We start from the raw sequence: 15,885 nt of genomic DNA, 5'->3' as shown, positions 1-15,885 counted from the left end.
CGAGCAGGTGGGGGGGAGAAAGGGTAGGGGGAGAGAGGGGGAGAGAGCGAGAGAGGGGTAGAGAGCGAGAGAGAGGGGAGGGGGGAGAGAGCGAGAGAGAGAGCGGGGGAGAGAGCGAGCAGGTGAGGGGGAGAAAGGGTAGGGGGGAGAGAGAGGGGTAGAGAGCGAGAGAGAGGGGAGGGGGGAGAGAGCGAGAGAGGGGGGGGACAGCATCCCTCATTCTCTCCATCTCTCTGTGTGAAGGAGAAAAACGGCCTCTCAGGGCAGCAGCTCTATATTTATCCGACCGCTCATCACTTTGCTTCAGGCCACGGAAGACAGAAACCAGGCAGAATAGAGCGGCCCAGTTTTGTCCTCCTCTTCTCTCTCTCCCACCCTCCTACCCCAGAGGACACTGGGAGCTTTTGTCCTTGCAAAAGAAGTCAAGAACGATCCAAGAGCGGGGCGGAGGGAGGACAGCAGGTGATCTGTGATATTTCACATGTACTAAACACCACAGCATGTAGGGAGCTGCTTCTGAAACCTGAATCACTACCGCAGCTTCGGCTTCAGCACTCGCTAGAAATGTCTTGTCAGTGGTGGGATGCTGTGCTAGAACTCCTGTATCAAAGCCAGGATGTATCAGGTGTGAGGGTTCCCCTTTCTGCTTATTTAGGATTCACACACACATGTACTATAACGGTATGAATTTCAGCTTTTGGTAGCTTCCCTTCACTCTCCAGGGTGTTGTACTTTTTCAGCTTGACGTTGACAAGGGATTTTTAGTTCTATCCGCCACTCACCTGGGAGATGTACTTCCTCCAGAGAGGCTCCTCCTCATTGATGTCGAACTCATTCCAGCCATGGTAGGCACGGCGACGGGTGACCTCACTGTGGGTCAGGCCGTACTGCAGGTCAGCCTGAGGGAAGGAGCATGGTTACCAACAACAACGGTGTCAGGTGACTAGCGTGTGATGGTGAGATGAGGGGCTCACCCTTCAGTGTGCTGGTGTTGTTTGACAGTTCAGTGATGCTCACTAGGCCTAACTCGTGTCACCTAGCTATCTTAAGATGAATGCACTAACTAAGTCTGGATAAGAGTGTCTGGCTAAACGACTCAAATGTCTATGCACTAATGGTAATGGAATAAAATTTTCGTAAACTCTACATTTTTCACTGTGCCATACGTACCTGCAGGACACACGTTACTTCGTTCACTGGTAATTCACTGGCTTTTTTTGAAGTTAGTACTGGAACCATGGTCTCATCTTCACATTGGGGTTGTCTCTCGGAAAGCTGCAACAGACAGACAATAACATTAGGAGAAACAAGACATATCCATTATCCTTGTATATAGCCCCGGTATTGGTATTTTATTGTGTTACTATTTTCCTGTAGTTTATTTAGCAAATTTTTCTTACTTTTTAAAAAACTCTGTATTGTTAGTTAAGGGCTGGTAAGTAAGCATTTCACAGTAAAGTCTACACCTGTTGTATTCGGCGCATGTGACAAACAATTTGATTTAACACAATCAAAAATGTAATCCCTTACATATTTAGTGCAGTCCAGGCAGCATGATGCTAAAACTACACCCACAGAGATTAGATGGTAGCCCTTGTCATCATGCCATAGCCTTTGCTATATCATAGCTTTAAGATTAAGCCTGCACTTCGCTCCACTATGCTAATGCTAGTTCTGCCATTAGGCCAGATGTTCTACTGACCCCCAGGTTCCGCCAGGCAGCCAAACAATATCACCCATACGAGGTCACCGAGGTCAGGCATACCAGGACTAAGGCACAAACATGTTTCATGACAATCAACAAATCAACAGCTTTTTTGTGATCGCTTTTTCAAAATACAAAAAAAGCATGCTGGGAAAAAGGGTACTTCACAGCAATGTACCATGTGCCAACTGGTTGCAATGCAGAGCTAAGTTATCTAATCCATCAACTGAGGTCCAGCAAAAGGCAGTCTGCTGTGCTCCCTCTGCCAACATAGACAGTCAACACCTGTGGTTACTCGTCAGCCCTCCTCGTCAAACAAACCATGTCCCTCTGTTACCGTAGAGAGGATTGTAGGCAGGCGATGACACAGTAACCGTACGACAGGCAGGGGGATGAATGACCTGTCCTGTGCCTCTTCATCGCCACCCGCCCGCACCTCCTGAGGTATCCAACCAACATCCGTCTGTGTCTCACAACTCCCCCAGAACAACCAAAATCCCACTCCTTCTCCTCCCTCGCCTGGTGTCTTCCCTCTCTCCTCTCCGCCATTTAGATGAGACAAAGTATCTTACATAAGTAAGGAGGCTGGAGAGTGTTCTGTTAGCCTGAGAGGATTCCATCTAATTAAGAGTGACAAGAGCTTAAACCTGGATCAGACTCTCTCTGTCTCCCCTCATCTTCACTCCCTCTCCCCTTCTCCCCCCCCTCACTCCACTCGGTGTAGAATAATAAATGAAAAGGTCACACGTCTTTCTGTGGAACTGAAGAGCTCTAGAAGAAAAACTGTAGAGAAGGAGAGGGCCTAGAGGCATGGAGGAGTGAATGAGTAGAGAACCCTCGCTCCTCCTCTCCTCGTCCTTCCTCTCTCTTTACCATCTTCCAACCGCTCTTTACTGCTCTCTCTCTTTAGTCTTCTCCCTACTCAGGTTCTGACAGGAGGCAGTAATTCCCACTCTACAGGGTTACTCATTTCCTGGCCAGCCAGATAGGCTAGCTACCTGGAGCAGAGGCATGGCCAGCCAGATAGGCTAGCTACCTGGAGCAGAGGCATGGCCAGCCAGATAGGCCTACAGGTCTTTCCAAACAAGTTGTGTTCTCATGTACAGATTTAGAATAATGAGGCAAGTCAAAAACCTACTGCTCGATCAATCAAAAAAGACAACAAAACAAAGGTTTATCTATTTTACACAGAAAGACACTATAGTTCGCTAAATGAAGAGTTAGATTAAGTAACCTTCTTTAAGGGCCTCCCGGGTGGCGCAGTGGTCTCTAGAGTCTCTGGGTTCGCGCCCAGGCTCTGTCGCAGCCGGCCGCGACCGGGAGGTCCATGGGGCGACGCACAATTGGCCTAGTGTCGTCCGGGTTAGGGAGGGTTTGGCCGGTAGGGATATCCTTGTCTACAGGAGGATAGATCTCCAGGAACAGAGTTGGAGAGCTCTGGTCTAGATGTAATGCTGTGCTTCAGGCGTTGCTGGAGGCCTATCCTATGAGGACAATCTGAAGAAGTGTAAGGTGTGCTATGCTTCAACCATGACCTTTAACCTTAACCCCTGCAATAGAAAAAAAAGCTCCTTACGGGTGTGACAAGTTCTCCAGCAAACCTTTTTTCAAGTGGTGACTAGCGAGCCAATCCCTTCTCTCGGCTACACTGACAGAATGGGATCCTCTAACATTCTGAGAGAGGCGGAAGGGCAGAGGGAGAGAGGCGGAAGGGCAGAGGGAGAGAGGCGGAAGGGTAGAGGGAGAGAGGCGGAAGGGTAGAGGGAGAGAGGCGGAAGGGCAGAGGGAGAGAGGCGGAAGGGCAGAGGGAGAGAGGCGGAAGGGCAGAGGGAGAGAGGCGGAAGGGCAGAGGGAGAGAGGCGGAAGGGCAGAGGGAGAGAGGCGGAAGGGTAGAGGGAGAGAGGCGGAAGGGTAGAGGGAGAGAGGCGGAAGGGTAGAGGGAGAGAGGCGGAAGGGTAGAGGGAGAGAGGCGGAGACGGGTGGGGGATTTGTCCATAACATGGATGTGTCCTCTGGTTGAGTATTCTTCTGACTTACTTCATTCTTCTTCTTTTATACATGCAACTCTTCACCTGTCTGTGTAATTTAGTGTCCAGTTGAAATGACATGTTACTACAGTTAGGCTTATACCATGGCTTGGCTGAATACTCCATTCTGATTGGTCGAGAGAGTGTTGTATTTTATGATATACGCAACACAAAACCTGCTATAGTGTAGAACGCCACACCAGGCAGCGGCAAGTTGATACCGTGAGAAAGGGGCTTTGAAAGAAAGATGAGGGTGGTGATAAGGCTAGGTTACTGCTGTACGCTGACTCACCTTCCCCTATGCTCACTACCAGCTTCTTAGTGTAAACACAGAGTCAAATCAAACAAACGGAGCTATACGTCAGCGTTTCTACTCTCGCTTCAGAACAACTGTGATCAGGAAGACAAAGGAGGAAGGATTTTCCATACTACAATTTGATCACAAGTTAATTCCTCCACTCCATCCTGTGTCCCTGACTGTGTCAATCCATCACATTTCACTCCACATCTCCTTGTCAATCCATCTTGTTGGAGACCCCTGCGTTAAACTAACCCTATATGGACACAGTGACAGACAGACTAACCTTACGGACACAGTGACAGACAGACTAACCCTATGGACACAGTGCAAACAACAGTGCTGTTAATTTGACTAAACTTTCTAACCCATTGGCCAACCGCATTTAGGCTATGTTACCACCAAGCCAACCGCATTTAGGCTATGTTACCACCAAGCCAACCGTATTTAGGCTATGTTACCACCAAGCCAACCGCATTTAGGCTATGTTACCACCAAGCCAACCGCATTTAGGCTATGTTACCACCAAGCCAACCGCATTTAGGCTATGTTACCACCAAGCCAACCGCATTTAGGCTATGTTACCACCAAGCCAACCGCATTTAGGCTATGTTACCTCCAAGCCAACCGCATTTAGGCTATGTTACCACCAAGCCAACCGCATTTAGGCTATGTTACCTCCAAGCCAACCGCATTTAGGCTATGTTACCACCAAGCCAACCGCATTTAGGCTATGTTACCACCAAGCCAACCGCATTTAGGCTATGTTACCTCCAAGCCAACCGCATTTAGGCTATGTTACCACCAAGCCAACCGCATTTAGGCTATGTTACCACCAAGCCAACCGCATTTAGGCTATGTTACCACCAAGCCAACCGCATTTAGGCTATGTTACCACCAAGCCAACCGCATTTAGGCTATGTTACCACCAAGCCAACCGCATTTAGGCTATGTTACCTCCAAGAAAACAAAGATAACTCAGTAACCTAGCCCACAGAGAACCAAACACACAGATGCAATCTGTCTTGCACACACACAATAGGTGTTGGATCCAGGTCCATTATAGGACCAAGCAGGCCAGGGTTCAAATGCATGGACTATTTAAATGGTTGTATTTAAAAATACATTTGTCTGTGTATTTCAGTATTTTCAAATACATGCCCAAACATTCCAAGTTTATTTACAAATACATTCTAATATTCAAATACTTGTATTTTCAAAGAGAAAATATCTAAATACTTACAAAATGTCTTTGAAATAAGGCTTTATTGAAATACCCTAAATGGTATTTAAACCCTGGTATGTTGACAGTAGTGCATTCATCATAAGGTAGCTAGGTGAGAGAACAACATACTACAGGTGTTGTTTCCTGGTCCAGGTCGGTTATTATCTTTGTAAATCAGGCTGCTACCTGTCAATATCAACAGGTTGAGTGGCTGAATCACAGTCCAGGGAATCTGTTTCTCCCCCTTTCTCAAGCAAACAAAGAGAAAACCAGTAGCCTATCACACAGAGAACCAAACACACAACTGCAAATTGTCTCACACACACCCTCTCTCACAAAAAGACTGGCTAGACTTGACAGACTGCACATACTATTATAGGTGTAGTTACCGGGTCCTGGTTGGCCATTATCGTTGTAGATCAGGCTGCTACCTGTCAATATCAACAGGTTGACTGGCTGAATTAGTTTGTCTCTCTCAAGCTGATAAGAGGCAATAGGTACAATCGGAGTATTGTGCTTCCACAGGGTCTGATCTGAACATGGTCAACACACGCCTACTTTAACACACGCCTACTTTAACACACGCCTACTGAGTAGCCATAAGGAGGAGGAGCACCAGGAACAAAGAGGAGCAATCAGGTCAAATAACAAGACCCGTTGACAGGTCAATGGAAAGGAGAGATCAGATCAAACAAGACAGTGTGAGAGGTCAATGGAAAGGAGAGATCAGATCAAATAAGACATTGTGAGAGGTCAATGGAAAGGAGAGATCAGATCAAACAAGACAGTGTGAGAGGTCAATGGAAAGGAGAGATCAGATCAAACAAGACATTGTGAGAGGTCAATGGAAAGGAGAGATCAGATCAAACAAGACAGTGTGAGAGGTCAATGGAAAGGAGAGATCAGATCAAATAAGACATTGTGAAAGGTCAATGGAAACACAACACAAATTCAATAGAGTTCAAGAGACGGCCAGGAGTTTTTGGAACGCTACAGGAATAGAGCTGGGCGATACGGACAAAAATCCATATCGCAATAAATTGCCTGAATTGACGCGATAAATAGAATAATAGGTTTATAAAAAATAAAAAATTATATAGTAGTTTGATGGTTGTAGCTATCAATTGTCCCATTAACAATCACCCATATTGGTAAACATACTTCATTTCAAACTTCAAATGTTTCTAGTATAGGCTCGTAATGAACAATATCAGCAAAATGCCTGCGATAAGTGATCGGTGTTGAAAATGTTCGGTTTATCGTCCCATCTCTATACTGGAATGTTTTGTACTAAAATATACAATATTATTATTATCTGACATTGTCCAGACGTTCCAGGTAGAGGGAAGGAGTGTGCTGAGAATATTTCAAAAATAGCTAGCCAGGCTAAGATGCTATGCTTTCATAGTGACTCAGCGAAACATAGAAGCCATGCCAATGAACAAACAAAGACGGCTCTTTGCACCGACAGAGGGCTGCTGGGGACTGTCACTGTTACTTGTGGGTAAATCTGCGGTCAAGACAGAAGAGACAGAGATTGGAAAATTCCTACAAATCGCATGACTTCCGCTTGTTTCCACCCAGAACAATGCTAGATGCTATTGTTAAAAAAAACACAATAGCATGGGAGTTATAACATTTACCGTCACATCAGTGTGAATAATGCTGTGTGCCAGCTGATGGGTGTGCCAGGTAAGCAGGCAAACAATGAAGATTGTAGCCTAACTCTTCAGCCTATGAAAGGCTTTGCAAAGAAAAAAACATTTAATCCAACATTTTCTACACAGCACAACACTCCTATACACAACACAGGGGCACAAAGAGAAACTGTTGAAAATGACTAGGATCATTAATGTTCTGACCTAGCAATACAGAGGCGATTCAGGTGTCCTTATTAAGAAAGGCCTTATTATTTCCTTCTACAATGTGTTCAGAGGGGCCATTGTTGAACAAGACAACAGCTGTTGATATACGCAACCTGACAAGGGTTTCAGAAAAAGCCCACTCATTACCTACTGTAGGAAGTTACTGGCTTCAGCCCACTCATTACCTACTGTAGGAAGTCACTGGCTTCAGCCTACCCATTACCTACTGTAGGAAGTTACTGGCTTCAGCCCACTCATTACCTACTGTAGGAAGTCACTGGCTTCAGCCCACCCATTACCTGCTGTAGGAAGTCACTGGCTTCAGCCCACCCATTACCTACTGTAGGAAGTCACTGGCTTCAGCCTACCCATTACCTACTGTAGGAAGTCACTGGCTTCAGCCTACCCATTACCTACTGTAGGAAGTCACTGGCTTCAGCCCACTCATTACCTACTGTAGGAAGTCACTGGCTTCAGCCTACCCATTACCTACTGTAGGAAGTCACTGGCTTCAGCCTACCCATTACCTACTGTAGGAAGTTACTGGCTTCAGCCCACTCATTACCTACTGTAGGAAGTCACTGGCTTCAGCCCACCCATTACCTGCTGTAGGAAGTCACTGGCTTCAGCCCACTCATTACCTACTGTAGGAAGTCACTGGCTTCAGCCTACCCATTACCTACTGTAGGAAGTCACTGGCTTCAGCCTACCCATTACCTACTGTAGGAAGTCACTGGCTTCAGCCTACCCATTACCTACTGTAGGAAGTCACTGGCTTCAGCCTACCCATTACCTACTGTAGGAAGTCACTGGCTTCAGCCCACTCATTACCTACTGTAGGAAGTCACTGGCTTCAGCCCACCCATTACCTGCTGTAGGAAGTCACTGGCTTCAGCACACTCATTACCTACTGTAGGAAGTCACTGGCTTCAGCCTACCCATTACCTACTGTAGGAAGTCACTGGCTTCAGCCCACCCATTACCTACTGTAGGAAGTCACTGGCTTCAGCCTACCCATTACCTACTGTAGGAAGTCACTGGCTTCAGCCTACCCATTACCTACTGTAGGAAGTCACTGGCTTCAGCCCACCCATTACCTACTGTAGGAAGTCACTGGCTTCAGCCTACCCATTACCTACTGTAGGAAGTCACTGGCTTCAGCCTACCCATTACCTACTGTAGGAAGTCACTGGCTTCAGCCCACTCATTACCTACTGTAGGAAGTCGCTGGCTTCAGCTTACCCAATACCTGCTGTAGGAAGTCACTGTCTTCAGCCACCCATTACCTACTGTAGGAAGTCGCTGGCTTCGGCCCACCCATTACCTACTGTAGGAAGTCGCTGGCTTCAGCCCACCCATTACCTACTGTAGGAAGTCGCTGGCTTCAGCCCACCCATTACCTACTGTAGGAAGTCGCTGGCTTCAGCCCACCCATTACCTACTGTAGGAAGTCGCTGGCTTCAGCCTACCCATTACCTACTGTAGGAAGTCACTGGCTTCAGCCTACCCATTACCTACTGTAGGAAGACGCTGGCTTCAGTTACTAAAAAAAGGTCCCTTGTCTCCTGCTAGCCTATAGAAAAGGGAGAAAGTGAAATGGCATAGATGACATAGGTATTAGGTACTAACATGCAATCTAACCCTGACATATACAGTTGAAGTCGGAAGTTTACATATACCTTAGCCAAATACATTTGGCGGTTTTGGAGCTGTGGCTTCTTCCTTGCTGAGCGGCCTTTCAGGTTATGTTGATATAGGACTCATTTTACTGTGGATATAGATACTTTTGTACCCGTTTCCTCCAGCATCTTCACAAGGTCCTTTGCTGTTGTTCTGGGATTGATTTGCACTTTTCGCACCAAAGTGCATTCATCTCTAGGAGACAGAACATGTCTTCTTCCTGAGCGGTATGACAGCTACGTGGTCCCATGGTGTTTATACTTGCGTACTATTGTTTGTACAGATGAACGTGGTACCTTCAGGCATTTGGAAATTGCTCACAAGGATGAACCAGACTTGTGGAGGGCTACAATTTTTTGTTCTGAGGTCTTGGCTGATTTCTTTTGATTTTCCCATGATGTCAAGCAAAGAGGCACTGAGTTTGAAGGTAGGCTTTGAAATACATCCACAGGTACACCCCCAATTGACTCAAATTATGTAAATTAGCCTATCAGATGCTTCTAAAGCCATGACATAAGTTTCCAAGCTATTTAAAGGCACAGTCAACTTAGTGTATGTCAACTTCTGACCCACTGGAATTGTGATACAGTGAATTATAAGTGAAATAATCTGTCTGTAAACAATTGTTGGAAAAATGACGTGTGTCATGCACAAAAACTATAGTTTGTTAACAAGAAATGTGTGGAGTGGTTGAAAAACAAGTTTTAATGACTCCAACTAAAATGTAAACTTCCGACTTCAACTGTAGGTATTCGGTATAAACATGCAATCTAACCCTGTGTAGGACAGAAACAGGTGATGACAAATGTTGATCTGTGGTGCAAATGATCACCGTTTGCATGAAAATAGTGTGCTGCTGAATCTAGTTTGGTTAACAATAGAACGTGGGCTATCTTGGACACTGGGCAGGGTCTGTTGGTCCAGTGTATAGACTCAATGCCTGAGGGCCAGATAAATGATTAGACCACAGGCTATTACCGTCCTTCTCTCACCCCAGGATTTACTGGCATGCGGGGGGAGCAAAAAACTAAAGAAAGCATTCTGGTAATAGAGGTGCAATTTGCCTAACAAAATTTGCACAAACTAATAGCGAAATCACATAGACGCTATTAATTAAATGCTAACGAGAGAAAACAAACAAACTACTTGCAAAGACAGGCAAATCCAGCTCATAATGTTATACAAGCATAGCTAGTAGCTACCGAATGTCATTTACAAGAGGCAACACTACAGTCCCTGGTTCGAATCCCAGCTGAATCACATCCGGCCGTGATTGGGAGTCCCATAGGGAGGCGCACAATTGGCCCAGCGTCTGCCGGGTTTGGCCGCCATTGGTAAATAAGAATTTGTTCTTAACTGACTTGCCTGGTTAAATTTTTAAAAACAGAGCAGAGGTGGAGAAGAACGGAGGAGGAAAAAAAACACTAGTCGGAAGCACAGGGAAAAATGGCAATGTACAGATAACTCACCCAGAACTCTTTGATTTCTGGCAGAAAGCCATTATAAGATATCGGATGGCAAACATTTAATAGTGAATTGTAGTGTAAATTCATCTGATGTGCGCTGCAGAAGAGAGACTCTGATAGATATAGAACACATTGGACCTGCTTCCTCCCGTTGTGTTATTTACAAACAAACACATGACTGGCTCAACTGTTCTGGGGAACTACGGTAAGCTTCATAATGTCAAATAATGTGACAGGTGAAATGAAGAACGCAATCAGCTTTATCTCCTAATGTACTACACAAGTTGACTGCAGGTATTAACTTAAAAAGTAGCTACAAATATTAAATTGTTTTGAAAAACTTCACGTGGCAATTTTCAAATACCTCGGGAATAAAGTACAGTGCATTCGGAAATACACCGTAGGGATGGTGCCAGGTTTCCTCCAGACATGACGCTTGGCATTCAGGTCAAATAGTTCAATCTTAAGTTTCATCAGACCAGAGACTCTTGTTTCTCATTATCTAAGAGTCCTTTAGGTGCTGCCATGTGCCTTTTACTGAGGAGTGGCTTCCGTCTGACCACTCTACCATAAAAGCCTGATTGGTGGAATGCTGCAGATGGTTGTCCTCCTGGAAGGTTCTCCAATCTCCACAGAAGAACTCTGGAGCTCTGTCAGAGGGACCACCAGGTTCTTGGTTACCTCCCTGGCCACTGTGTTCTTGGGGACCTTCAAAACTGCAGACATGTTTTGATACCCTTCCCCAGATCTGTGCCAAGACACAATCCTGTCTCAAAGCTCTACGGACAATTCCTTCGACCTCATGGCTTGGTTTTTGCTCTGACATGCACTGTCAACTGTGGGACCTTATATAGGCAGATTAATGCCTTTACAAATCATGTCCGATCAATTGAATTTATCACAGGTGGACTCCAATCAAGGTGTAGAAACATCTCAAGGATGATAAATGGAAACAGGTCGCACACGAGGTCAATTTCAAGTCTCATAGCAAAGGGTCTGAATAATTATGTAAATAAGGGAAGGTTTAAAGGTTTAATACATTTGCAAAATGTTCTAAGAACCTGTTTTTGCTTTTTCCTTACAGGTTATTGTGTGTCCATTGATGAGAATTTTAATTTTAATTTTATACATTTTATAATAAAGCTGTAACATAACGTGGAAAAAGTCAAGGGGTCTGAATACTTTCCGAACGCACTGTATATGCAGTATCCCACAAAAGCCTAACATAGGTTCTAGGTGCTGCTGTCTGGAACAGGGGTCTGGAACAGAGGCTGGTTTATTAAAAGGCCACAGTGAGTGACAGCAGTCAGGCTGGGAAAGAGAAAGACAGGACTGGTAACAGAGACATGTCAGTCCACAAGGGAGTGGCAGAAAAAGAACAGAGAAAGAGAGAGAGGGGGAAGGTGTACTGTGATTAGACAGGTGGTAAGGGGTGGATTGAAGGATTGTGAGAGTGAGGATAAAGCTGTACAATTTAAGCTCTAAAGACATGGAGTTACAGGGAGAGAAGATGGACAGAGAGATGTGGTGAGCGCAAGAGAAGGGAAGAGGGACAGTGAGAGCGAGAGAATATGGTGGGCCTGGGGAGGTGAGAGAAAAATAGAATGAGGACAGAGCAAAGAGAGAGAAAAGACAGAGAACAGACAGAGGACAGAGAGCGAGGACAGAGAACAGAGCAAAGAGAGCAAGAACAGAGCAAAGAGAGAGCAAAGAGAGCGAGGACAGAGAACAGAGCAAAGAGAGCAAGAACAGAGCAAAGAGAGAGCAAAGAGAGCGAGGACAGAGAACAGAGCAAAGAGAGCAAGAACAGAGCAAAGAGAGAGCAAAGAGAGCGAGGACAGAGAACAGTGCAAAGAGAGCGAGGACAGAGAACAGTGCAAAGAGAGCGAGGACAGAGAACAGAGCAAAGAGAGCGAGGACAGAGAACAGAGCAAAGAGAGCGAGGACAGAGAACAGAGCAAAGAGAGCGAGGACAGAGAACAGAGCAAAGAGAGCGAGGACAGAGAACAGAGCAAAGAGAGCGAGGACAGAGAACAGAGCAAAGAGAGCGAGGACAGAGAACAGAGCAAAGAGAGCGAGGACAGACAGAGCAAAGAGAGCGAGGACAGAGAAAAGAGGGAGGGGGCTTGGGCAATGGATGTGCCAGTCCCGCCTCCCGTTTCACTTTGCCACCACACCCCTCTCCCTCCCTTTGACAGGCAAACATAAAGAGCAAACACACTAACTCCACACCTATTCCCAACAACACGGATACAGCCCCCTCCCTGCCTGGCATCCTATCTGGACTGAATAACTTCACACACACTTCACAGGGTCAAGGATGGTTGACTTTATTATAGGCGCCTAGCCGCCTACTATTTTGCTTTTGTAACCATCCAATGACGCTGTGTTAACTTATCACCACGGCAACTTGCAGAGAGCAGATTTCATAACACTGCATCGAAGAATAAACACAGGTGGTAGCCTAGCATACTCAACTGAACAACTTGAGTTACAGTGGGCATTGACAAAGCCTAGTTAATTTTAAGGATATCATTCTCATCCTAAACAAGTCAAATAAAAAGTCTGCCGCTGAACAAAGTGGTGTGCATCTGACCTGTGTGAACGGTGAATGCCACTGGAGGTTGGGTTGTTGCTAGCTTTTACTCACAAGTCAGGTTCTTGCCAGTTAGACACTGGTGGAATTTTCAGTTTGCAAAACAGCGCTGAAATACTCTGGCATTAGTCACAATATTTTGCAGTGGAAATTAACTAAACCGTTTTTTATGATGTCTGTGAGATGAGGGCACTAGGTCAAATTTTTCAGGACAGGTGATTATCGTAGACACCCACTGTAGGCTGTGGCTTTTTATGCCTGTTTCATAACCATTTAATTATATTGCGTAAACTCATCACCAAGGCAACATGCACTGAGCAGATTTCATAATACTGTCTCTCTTTGCATCAGAGAACAAACACCCTGACTAACCTGGTACATGACCCTCTCAGAAACACCAGGTAGCTTAGTCTACTCAACTGAATCAACTTCAGTAACAGTTGACATGCATACTAGGGAAGGTCATTTCTGGGACATAATATTCTTATCCTCCTCCACAAAAGAAAACAAAGTTCCCCACACAAAGTAGTGCATATGTGTGTTCGCAGTGTTTCCCCTACATGCATTTAGCGGATGGTAAAACGTTTTCAGTTTAAACTTCAAAATGACTAAAACCAGATATAAATTATGTCGAAAATATAATTGAACAATATATTTTTTAATAAGATTGTCTTTGAGAACTAACACAAAAATGGTTAAACTAGACAGTCAGGGAGAACCTAAAATTCTAAAAAAATGTAATGGCATGGGATCCATGCCCCCCACTGATTTTGTTATAATGTTTAAGTCACTCAGATAGCATAGGAACATGACATAAGCCATGGCAAAATGAGTAGGAAATTAGATTTAAAACAGAAACATGTTGTCTCTGCAGCAAAGAGGAGGGCTGTGGTTAAAAATGTTGTGAGATAGGCTAATCAAAGTTCAAATAAAAGTTCAAAAAGGTCAATATGAACTCTTGTTCATCATTTATAGGCCTAGTTATTAACACAGGTCTAGTTTATACGACTGTTATTAATCAATGTAAATTGTGCACACACACCCACGTACATCTAGCTATTGCCAAACTGGTCATTGGAAGTGTTGCTAAATGTGCAGGCCTAATTATAAACACAGTTTAGCTAAGTACACAGTCTAAATGCATCACAAAAGTATTTATATACATTGTAAAGGCAATTTTGAAGCGTACAGCACTTAGCCTAGTCTGCAGTTGGCTTACTGTGCACGCCACGCTAGTTGAACATTTGTCTGTTGTAGTAATGGGTGGTCCTCTGTGACCCCAGAGGCTCTCTCTCTGAGAAAGAATAGCATGTTTGTCAATAATGATCAACTTCAGGTTGCTCTCTCTCACACACTCTCTCTCGATACACCCATGCTGCCCCATTCATATGACTATGTATGTCATAGTCATATGGGGAGAACAAGTATTTGACAGTGGGGAGAACAAGTATTTGATACACTGCCGATTTTGCAGGTTTTCCTACTTACAAAGCATGTAGAGGTCTATAATGTTTTATCATAGGTACACTTCAACTGTGAGAGACGGAATCTAAAACAAAGATCCAGAAAATCACATTGTATGATTTTTAAGTAATTAATTTGCATTTTATTGCATGACATAAGTATTTGATACATCAGAAAAGCAGAACTTAATATTTGGTACAGAAACCTTTGTTTGCAATTACAGAGATCATACGTTTCCTGTAGTTCTTGACCAGGTTTGCACACACTGCAGCAGGGATTTTGGCCCACTCCTCCATACAGACATTCTCCAGATCCTTCAGGTTTCGGGGCTGTCGCTGGGCAATACGGACTTTCAGCTCCCTCCAAAGATTATCTATTGGGTTCAGGTCTGGAGACTGGCTAGGCCACTCCAGGACCTTGAGATGCTTCTTACGGAGCCACTCCTTAGTTGCCCTGGCTGTGTGTTTCAGGTCGTTGTCATGCTGGAAGACCCAGCCACGACCAATCTTCAATGCTCTTACTGAGGGAAGGAGGTTGTTGGCCAAGATCTCGCGATACATGGCCCCATCCATCCTCCCCTCAATACGGTGCAGTCGTCCTGTCCCCTTTGTAGAAAAGCATCCCAAAGAATGATGTTTCCACCTCCATGCTTCACAGTTGGGATGGTGTTCTTGGGGTTGTACTCATCCTTCTTCCTCCAAACACGGCGAGTGGAGTTTAGACCAAAAAGCTCTATTTTTGTCTCAGACCACATGACCTTCTCCCATTCCTCCTCTGGATCATCCAGATGGTCATTGGCAAAATTCAGATGGGCCTGGACATGCGCTGGCTTGAGCAGGGGGACCTTGCGTGCGCTGCAGGATTTTAATCCATGACGGCGTAGTGTGTTACTAATGGTTTTCTTTGAGACTGTGGTCCCAGCTCTTGTCAGGTCATTGACCAGGTCCTGCCGTGTAGTTCTGGGCTGATCCCTCACCTTCCTCATGATCATTGATGCCCCACGAGGTGAGATCTTGCATGGAGCACCAGATAGAGGGTGATTGACAGTCATCTTGAACTTCTTCCATTTTCTAATAATTGTGCAAACAGTTGTTGCCTTCTCACCAAGCTGCTTGCCTATTGTCCTGTAGCCCGTCCCAGCCTTGTGCAGGTCTACAATTTTATCCCTGATGTCCTTACACAGCTCTCTGGTCTTGGCCATTGTGGAGAGGTTGGAGTCTGTTTGTTTGATTGAGTGTGTGGACGGGTGTCTTTTATACAGGTAACGAGTTCAAACAGGTGCAGTTAATACAGGTAATGAGTGGAGAACAGGAGGGCTTCTTAAAGAAAAACTAACAGGTCTGTGAGAGCCAGAATTCTTACTGGTTGGTATGTCATGCAATAAAATGCTAATTAATTACTTAAAAATCATACAATGTGATTTTCTGGATTTTTGTTTTAGATTCCGTCTCCCACAGTTGAAGTGTACCTATGATAAAAATTACAGACCTCTACATGCTTTGTAAGTCGGAAAACCTGCAAAATCGTCAGTGTCTCAAATACTTGTTCTCCCCACTGCA

The 15,885-nt window shown here is 45.0% G+C and overlaps 1 protein-coding gene across 2 annotated transcripts in view; it reads right to left on the bottom strand.

The window, feature by feature from the left end:
* atp2c1 (ATPase secretory pathway Ca2+ transporting 1) overlaps positions 1-15,885 on the bottom strand; it is a 41,052-nt gene that overhangs the window by 24,069 nt on the left and 1,098 nt on the right. For both annotated transcript variants that reach the window (XM_038976705.1, XM_038976706.1), the window contains exons 2-3: positions 1,171-1,275; positions 783-899 (exon numbers count right to left, since the gene is read on the bottom strand). In XM_038976705.1, the coding sequence (XP_038832633.1) occupies positions 783-899; positions 1,171-1,275 (222 nt within the window). The remainder of the gene's footprint in view (positions 1-782; positions 900-1,170; positions 1,276-15,885) is intronic.

Source organism: Salvelinus namaycush, chromosome 37, assembly GCF_016432855.1.
Source record: "Salvelinus namaycush isolate Seneca chromosome 37, SaNama_1.0, whole genome shotgun sequence".
Taxonomy (NCBI): domain Eukaryota; kingdom Metazoa; phylum Chordata; class Actinopteri; order Salmoniformes; family Salmonidae; genus Salvelinus; species Salvelinus namaycush.
The sequence above is the reverse complement of the archived record's forward strand: the minus strand, read 5'-3'. Positions and strand labels throughout refer to the sequence as shown.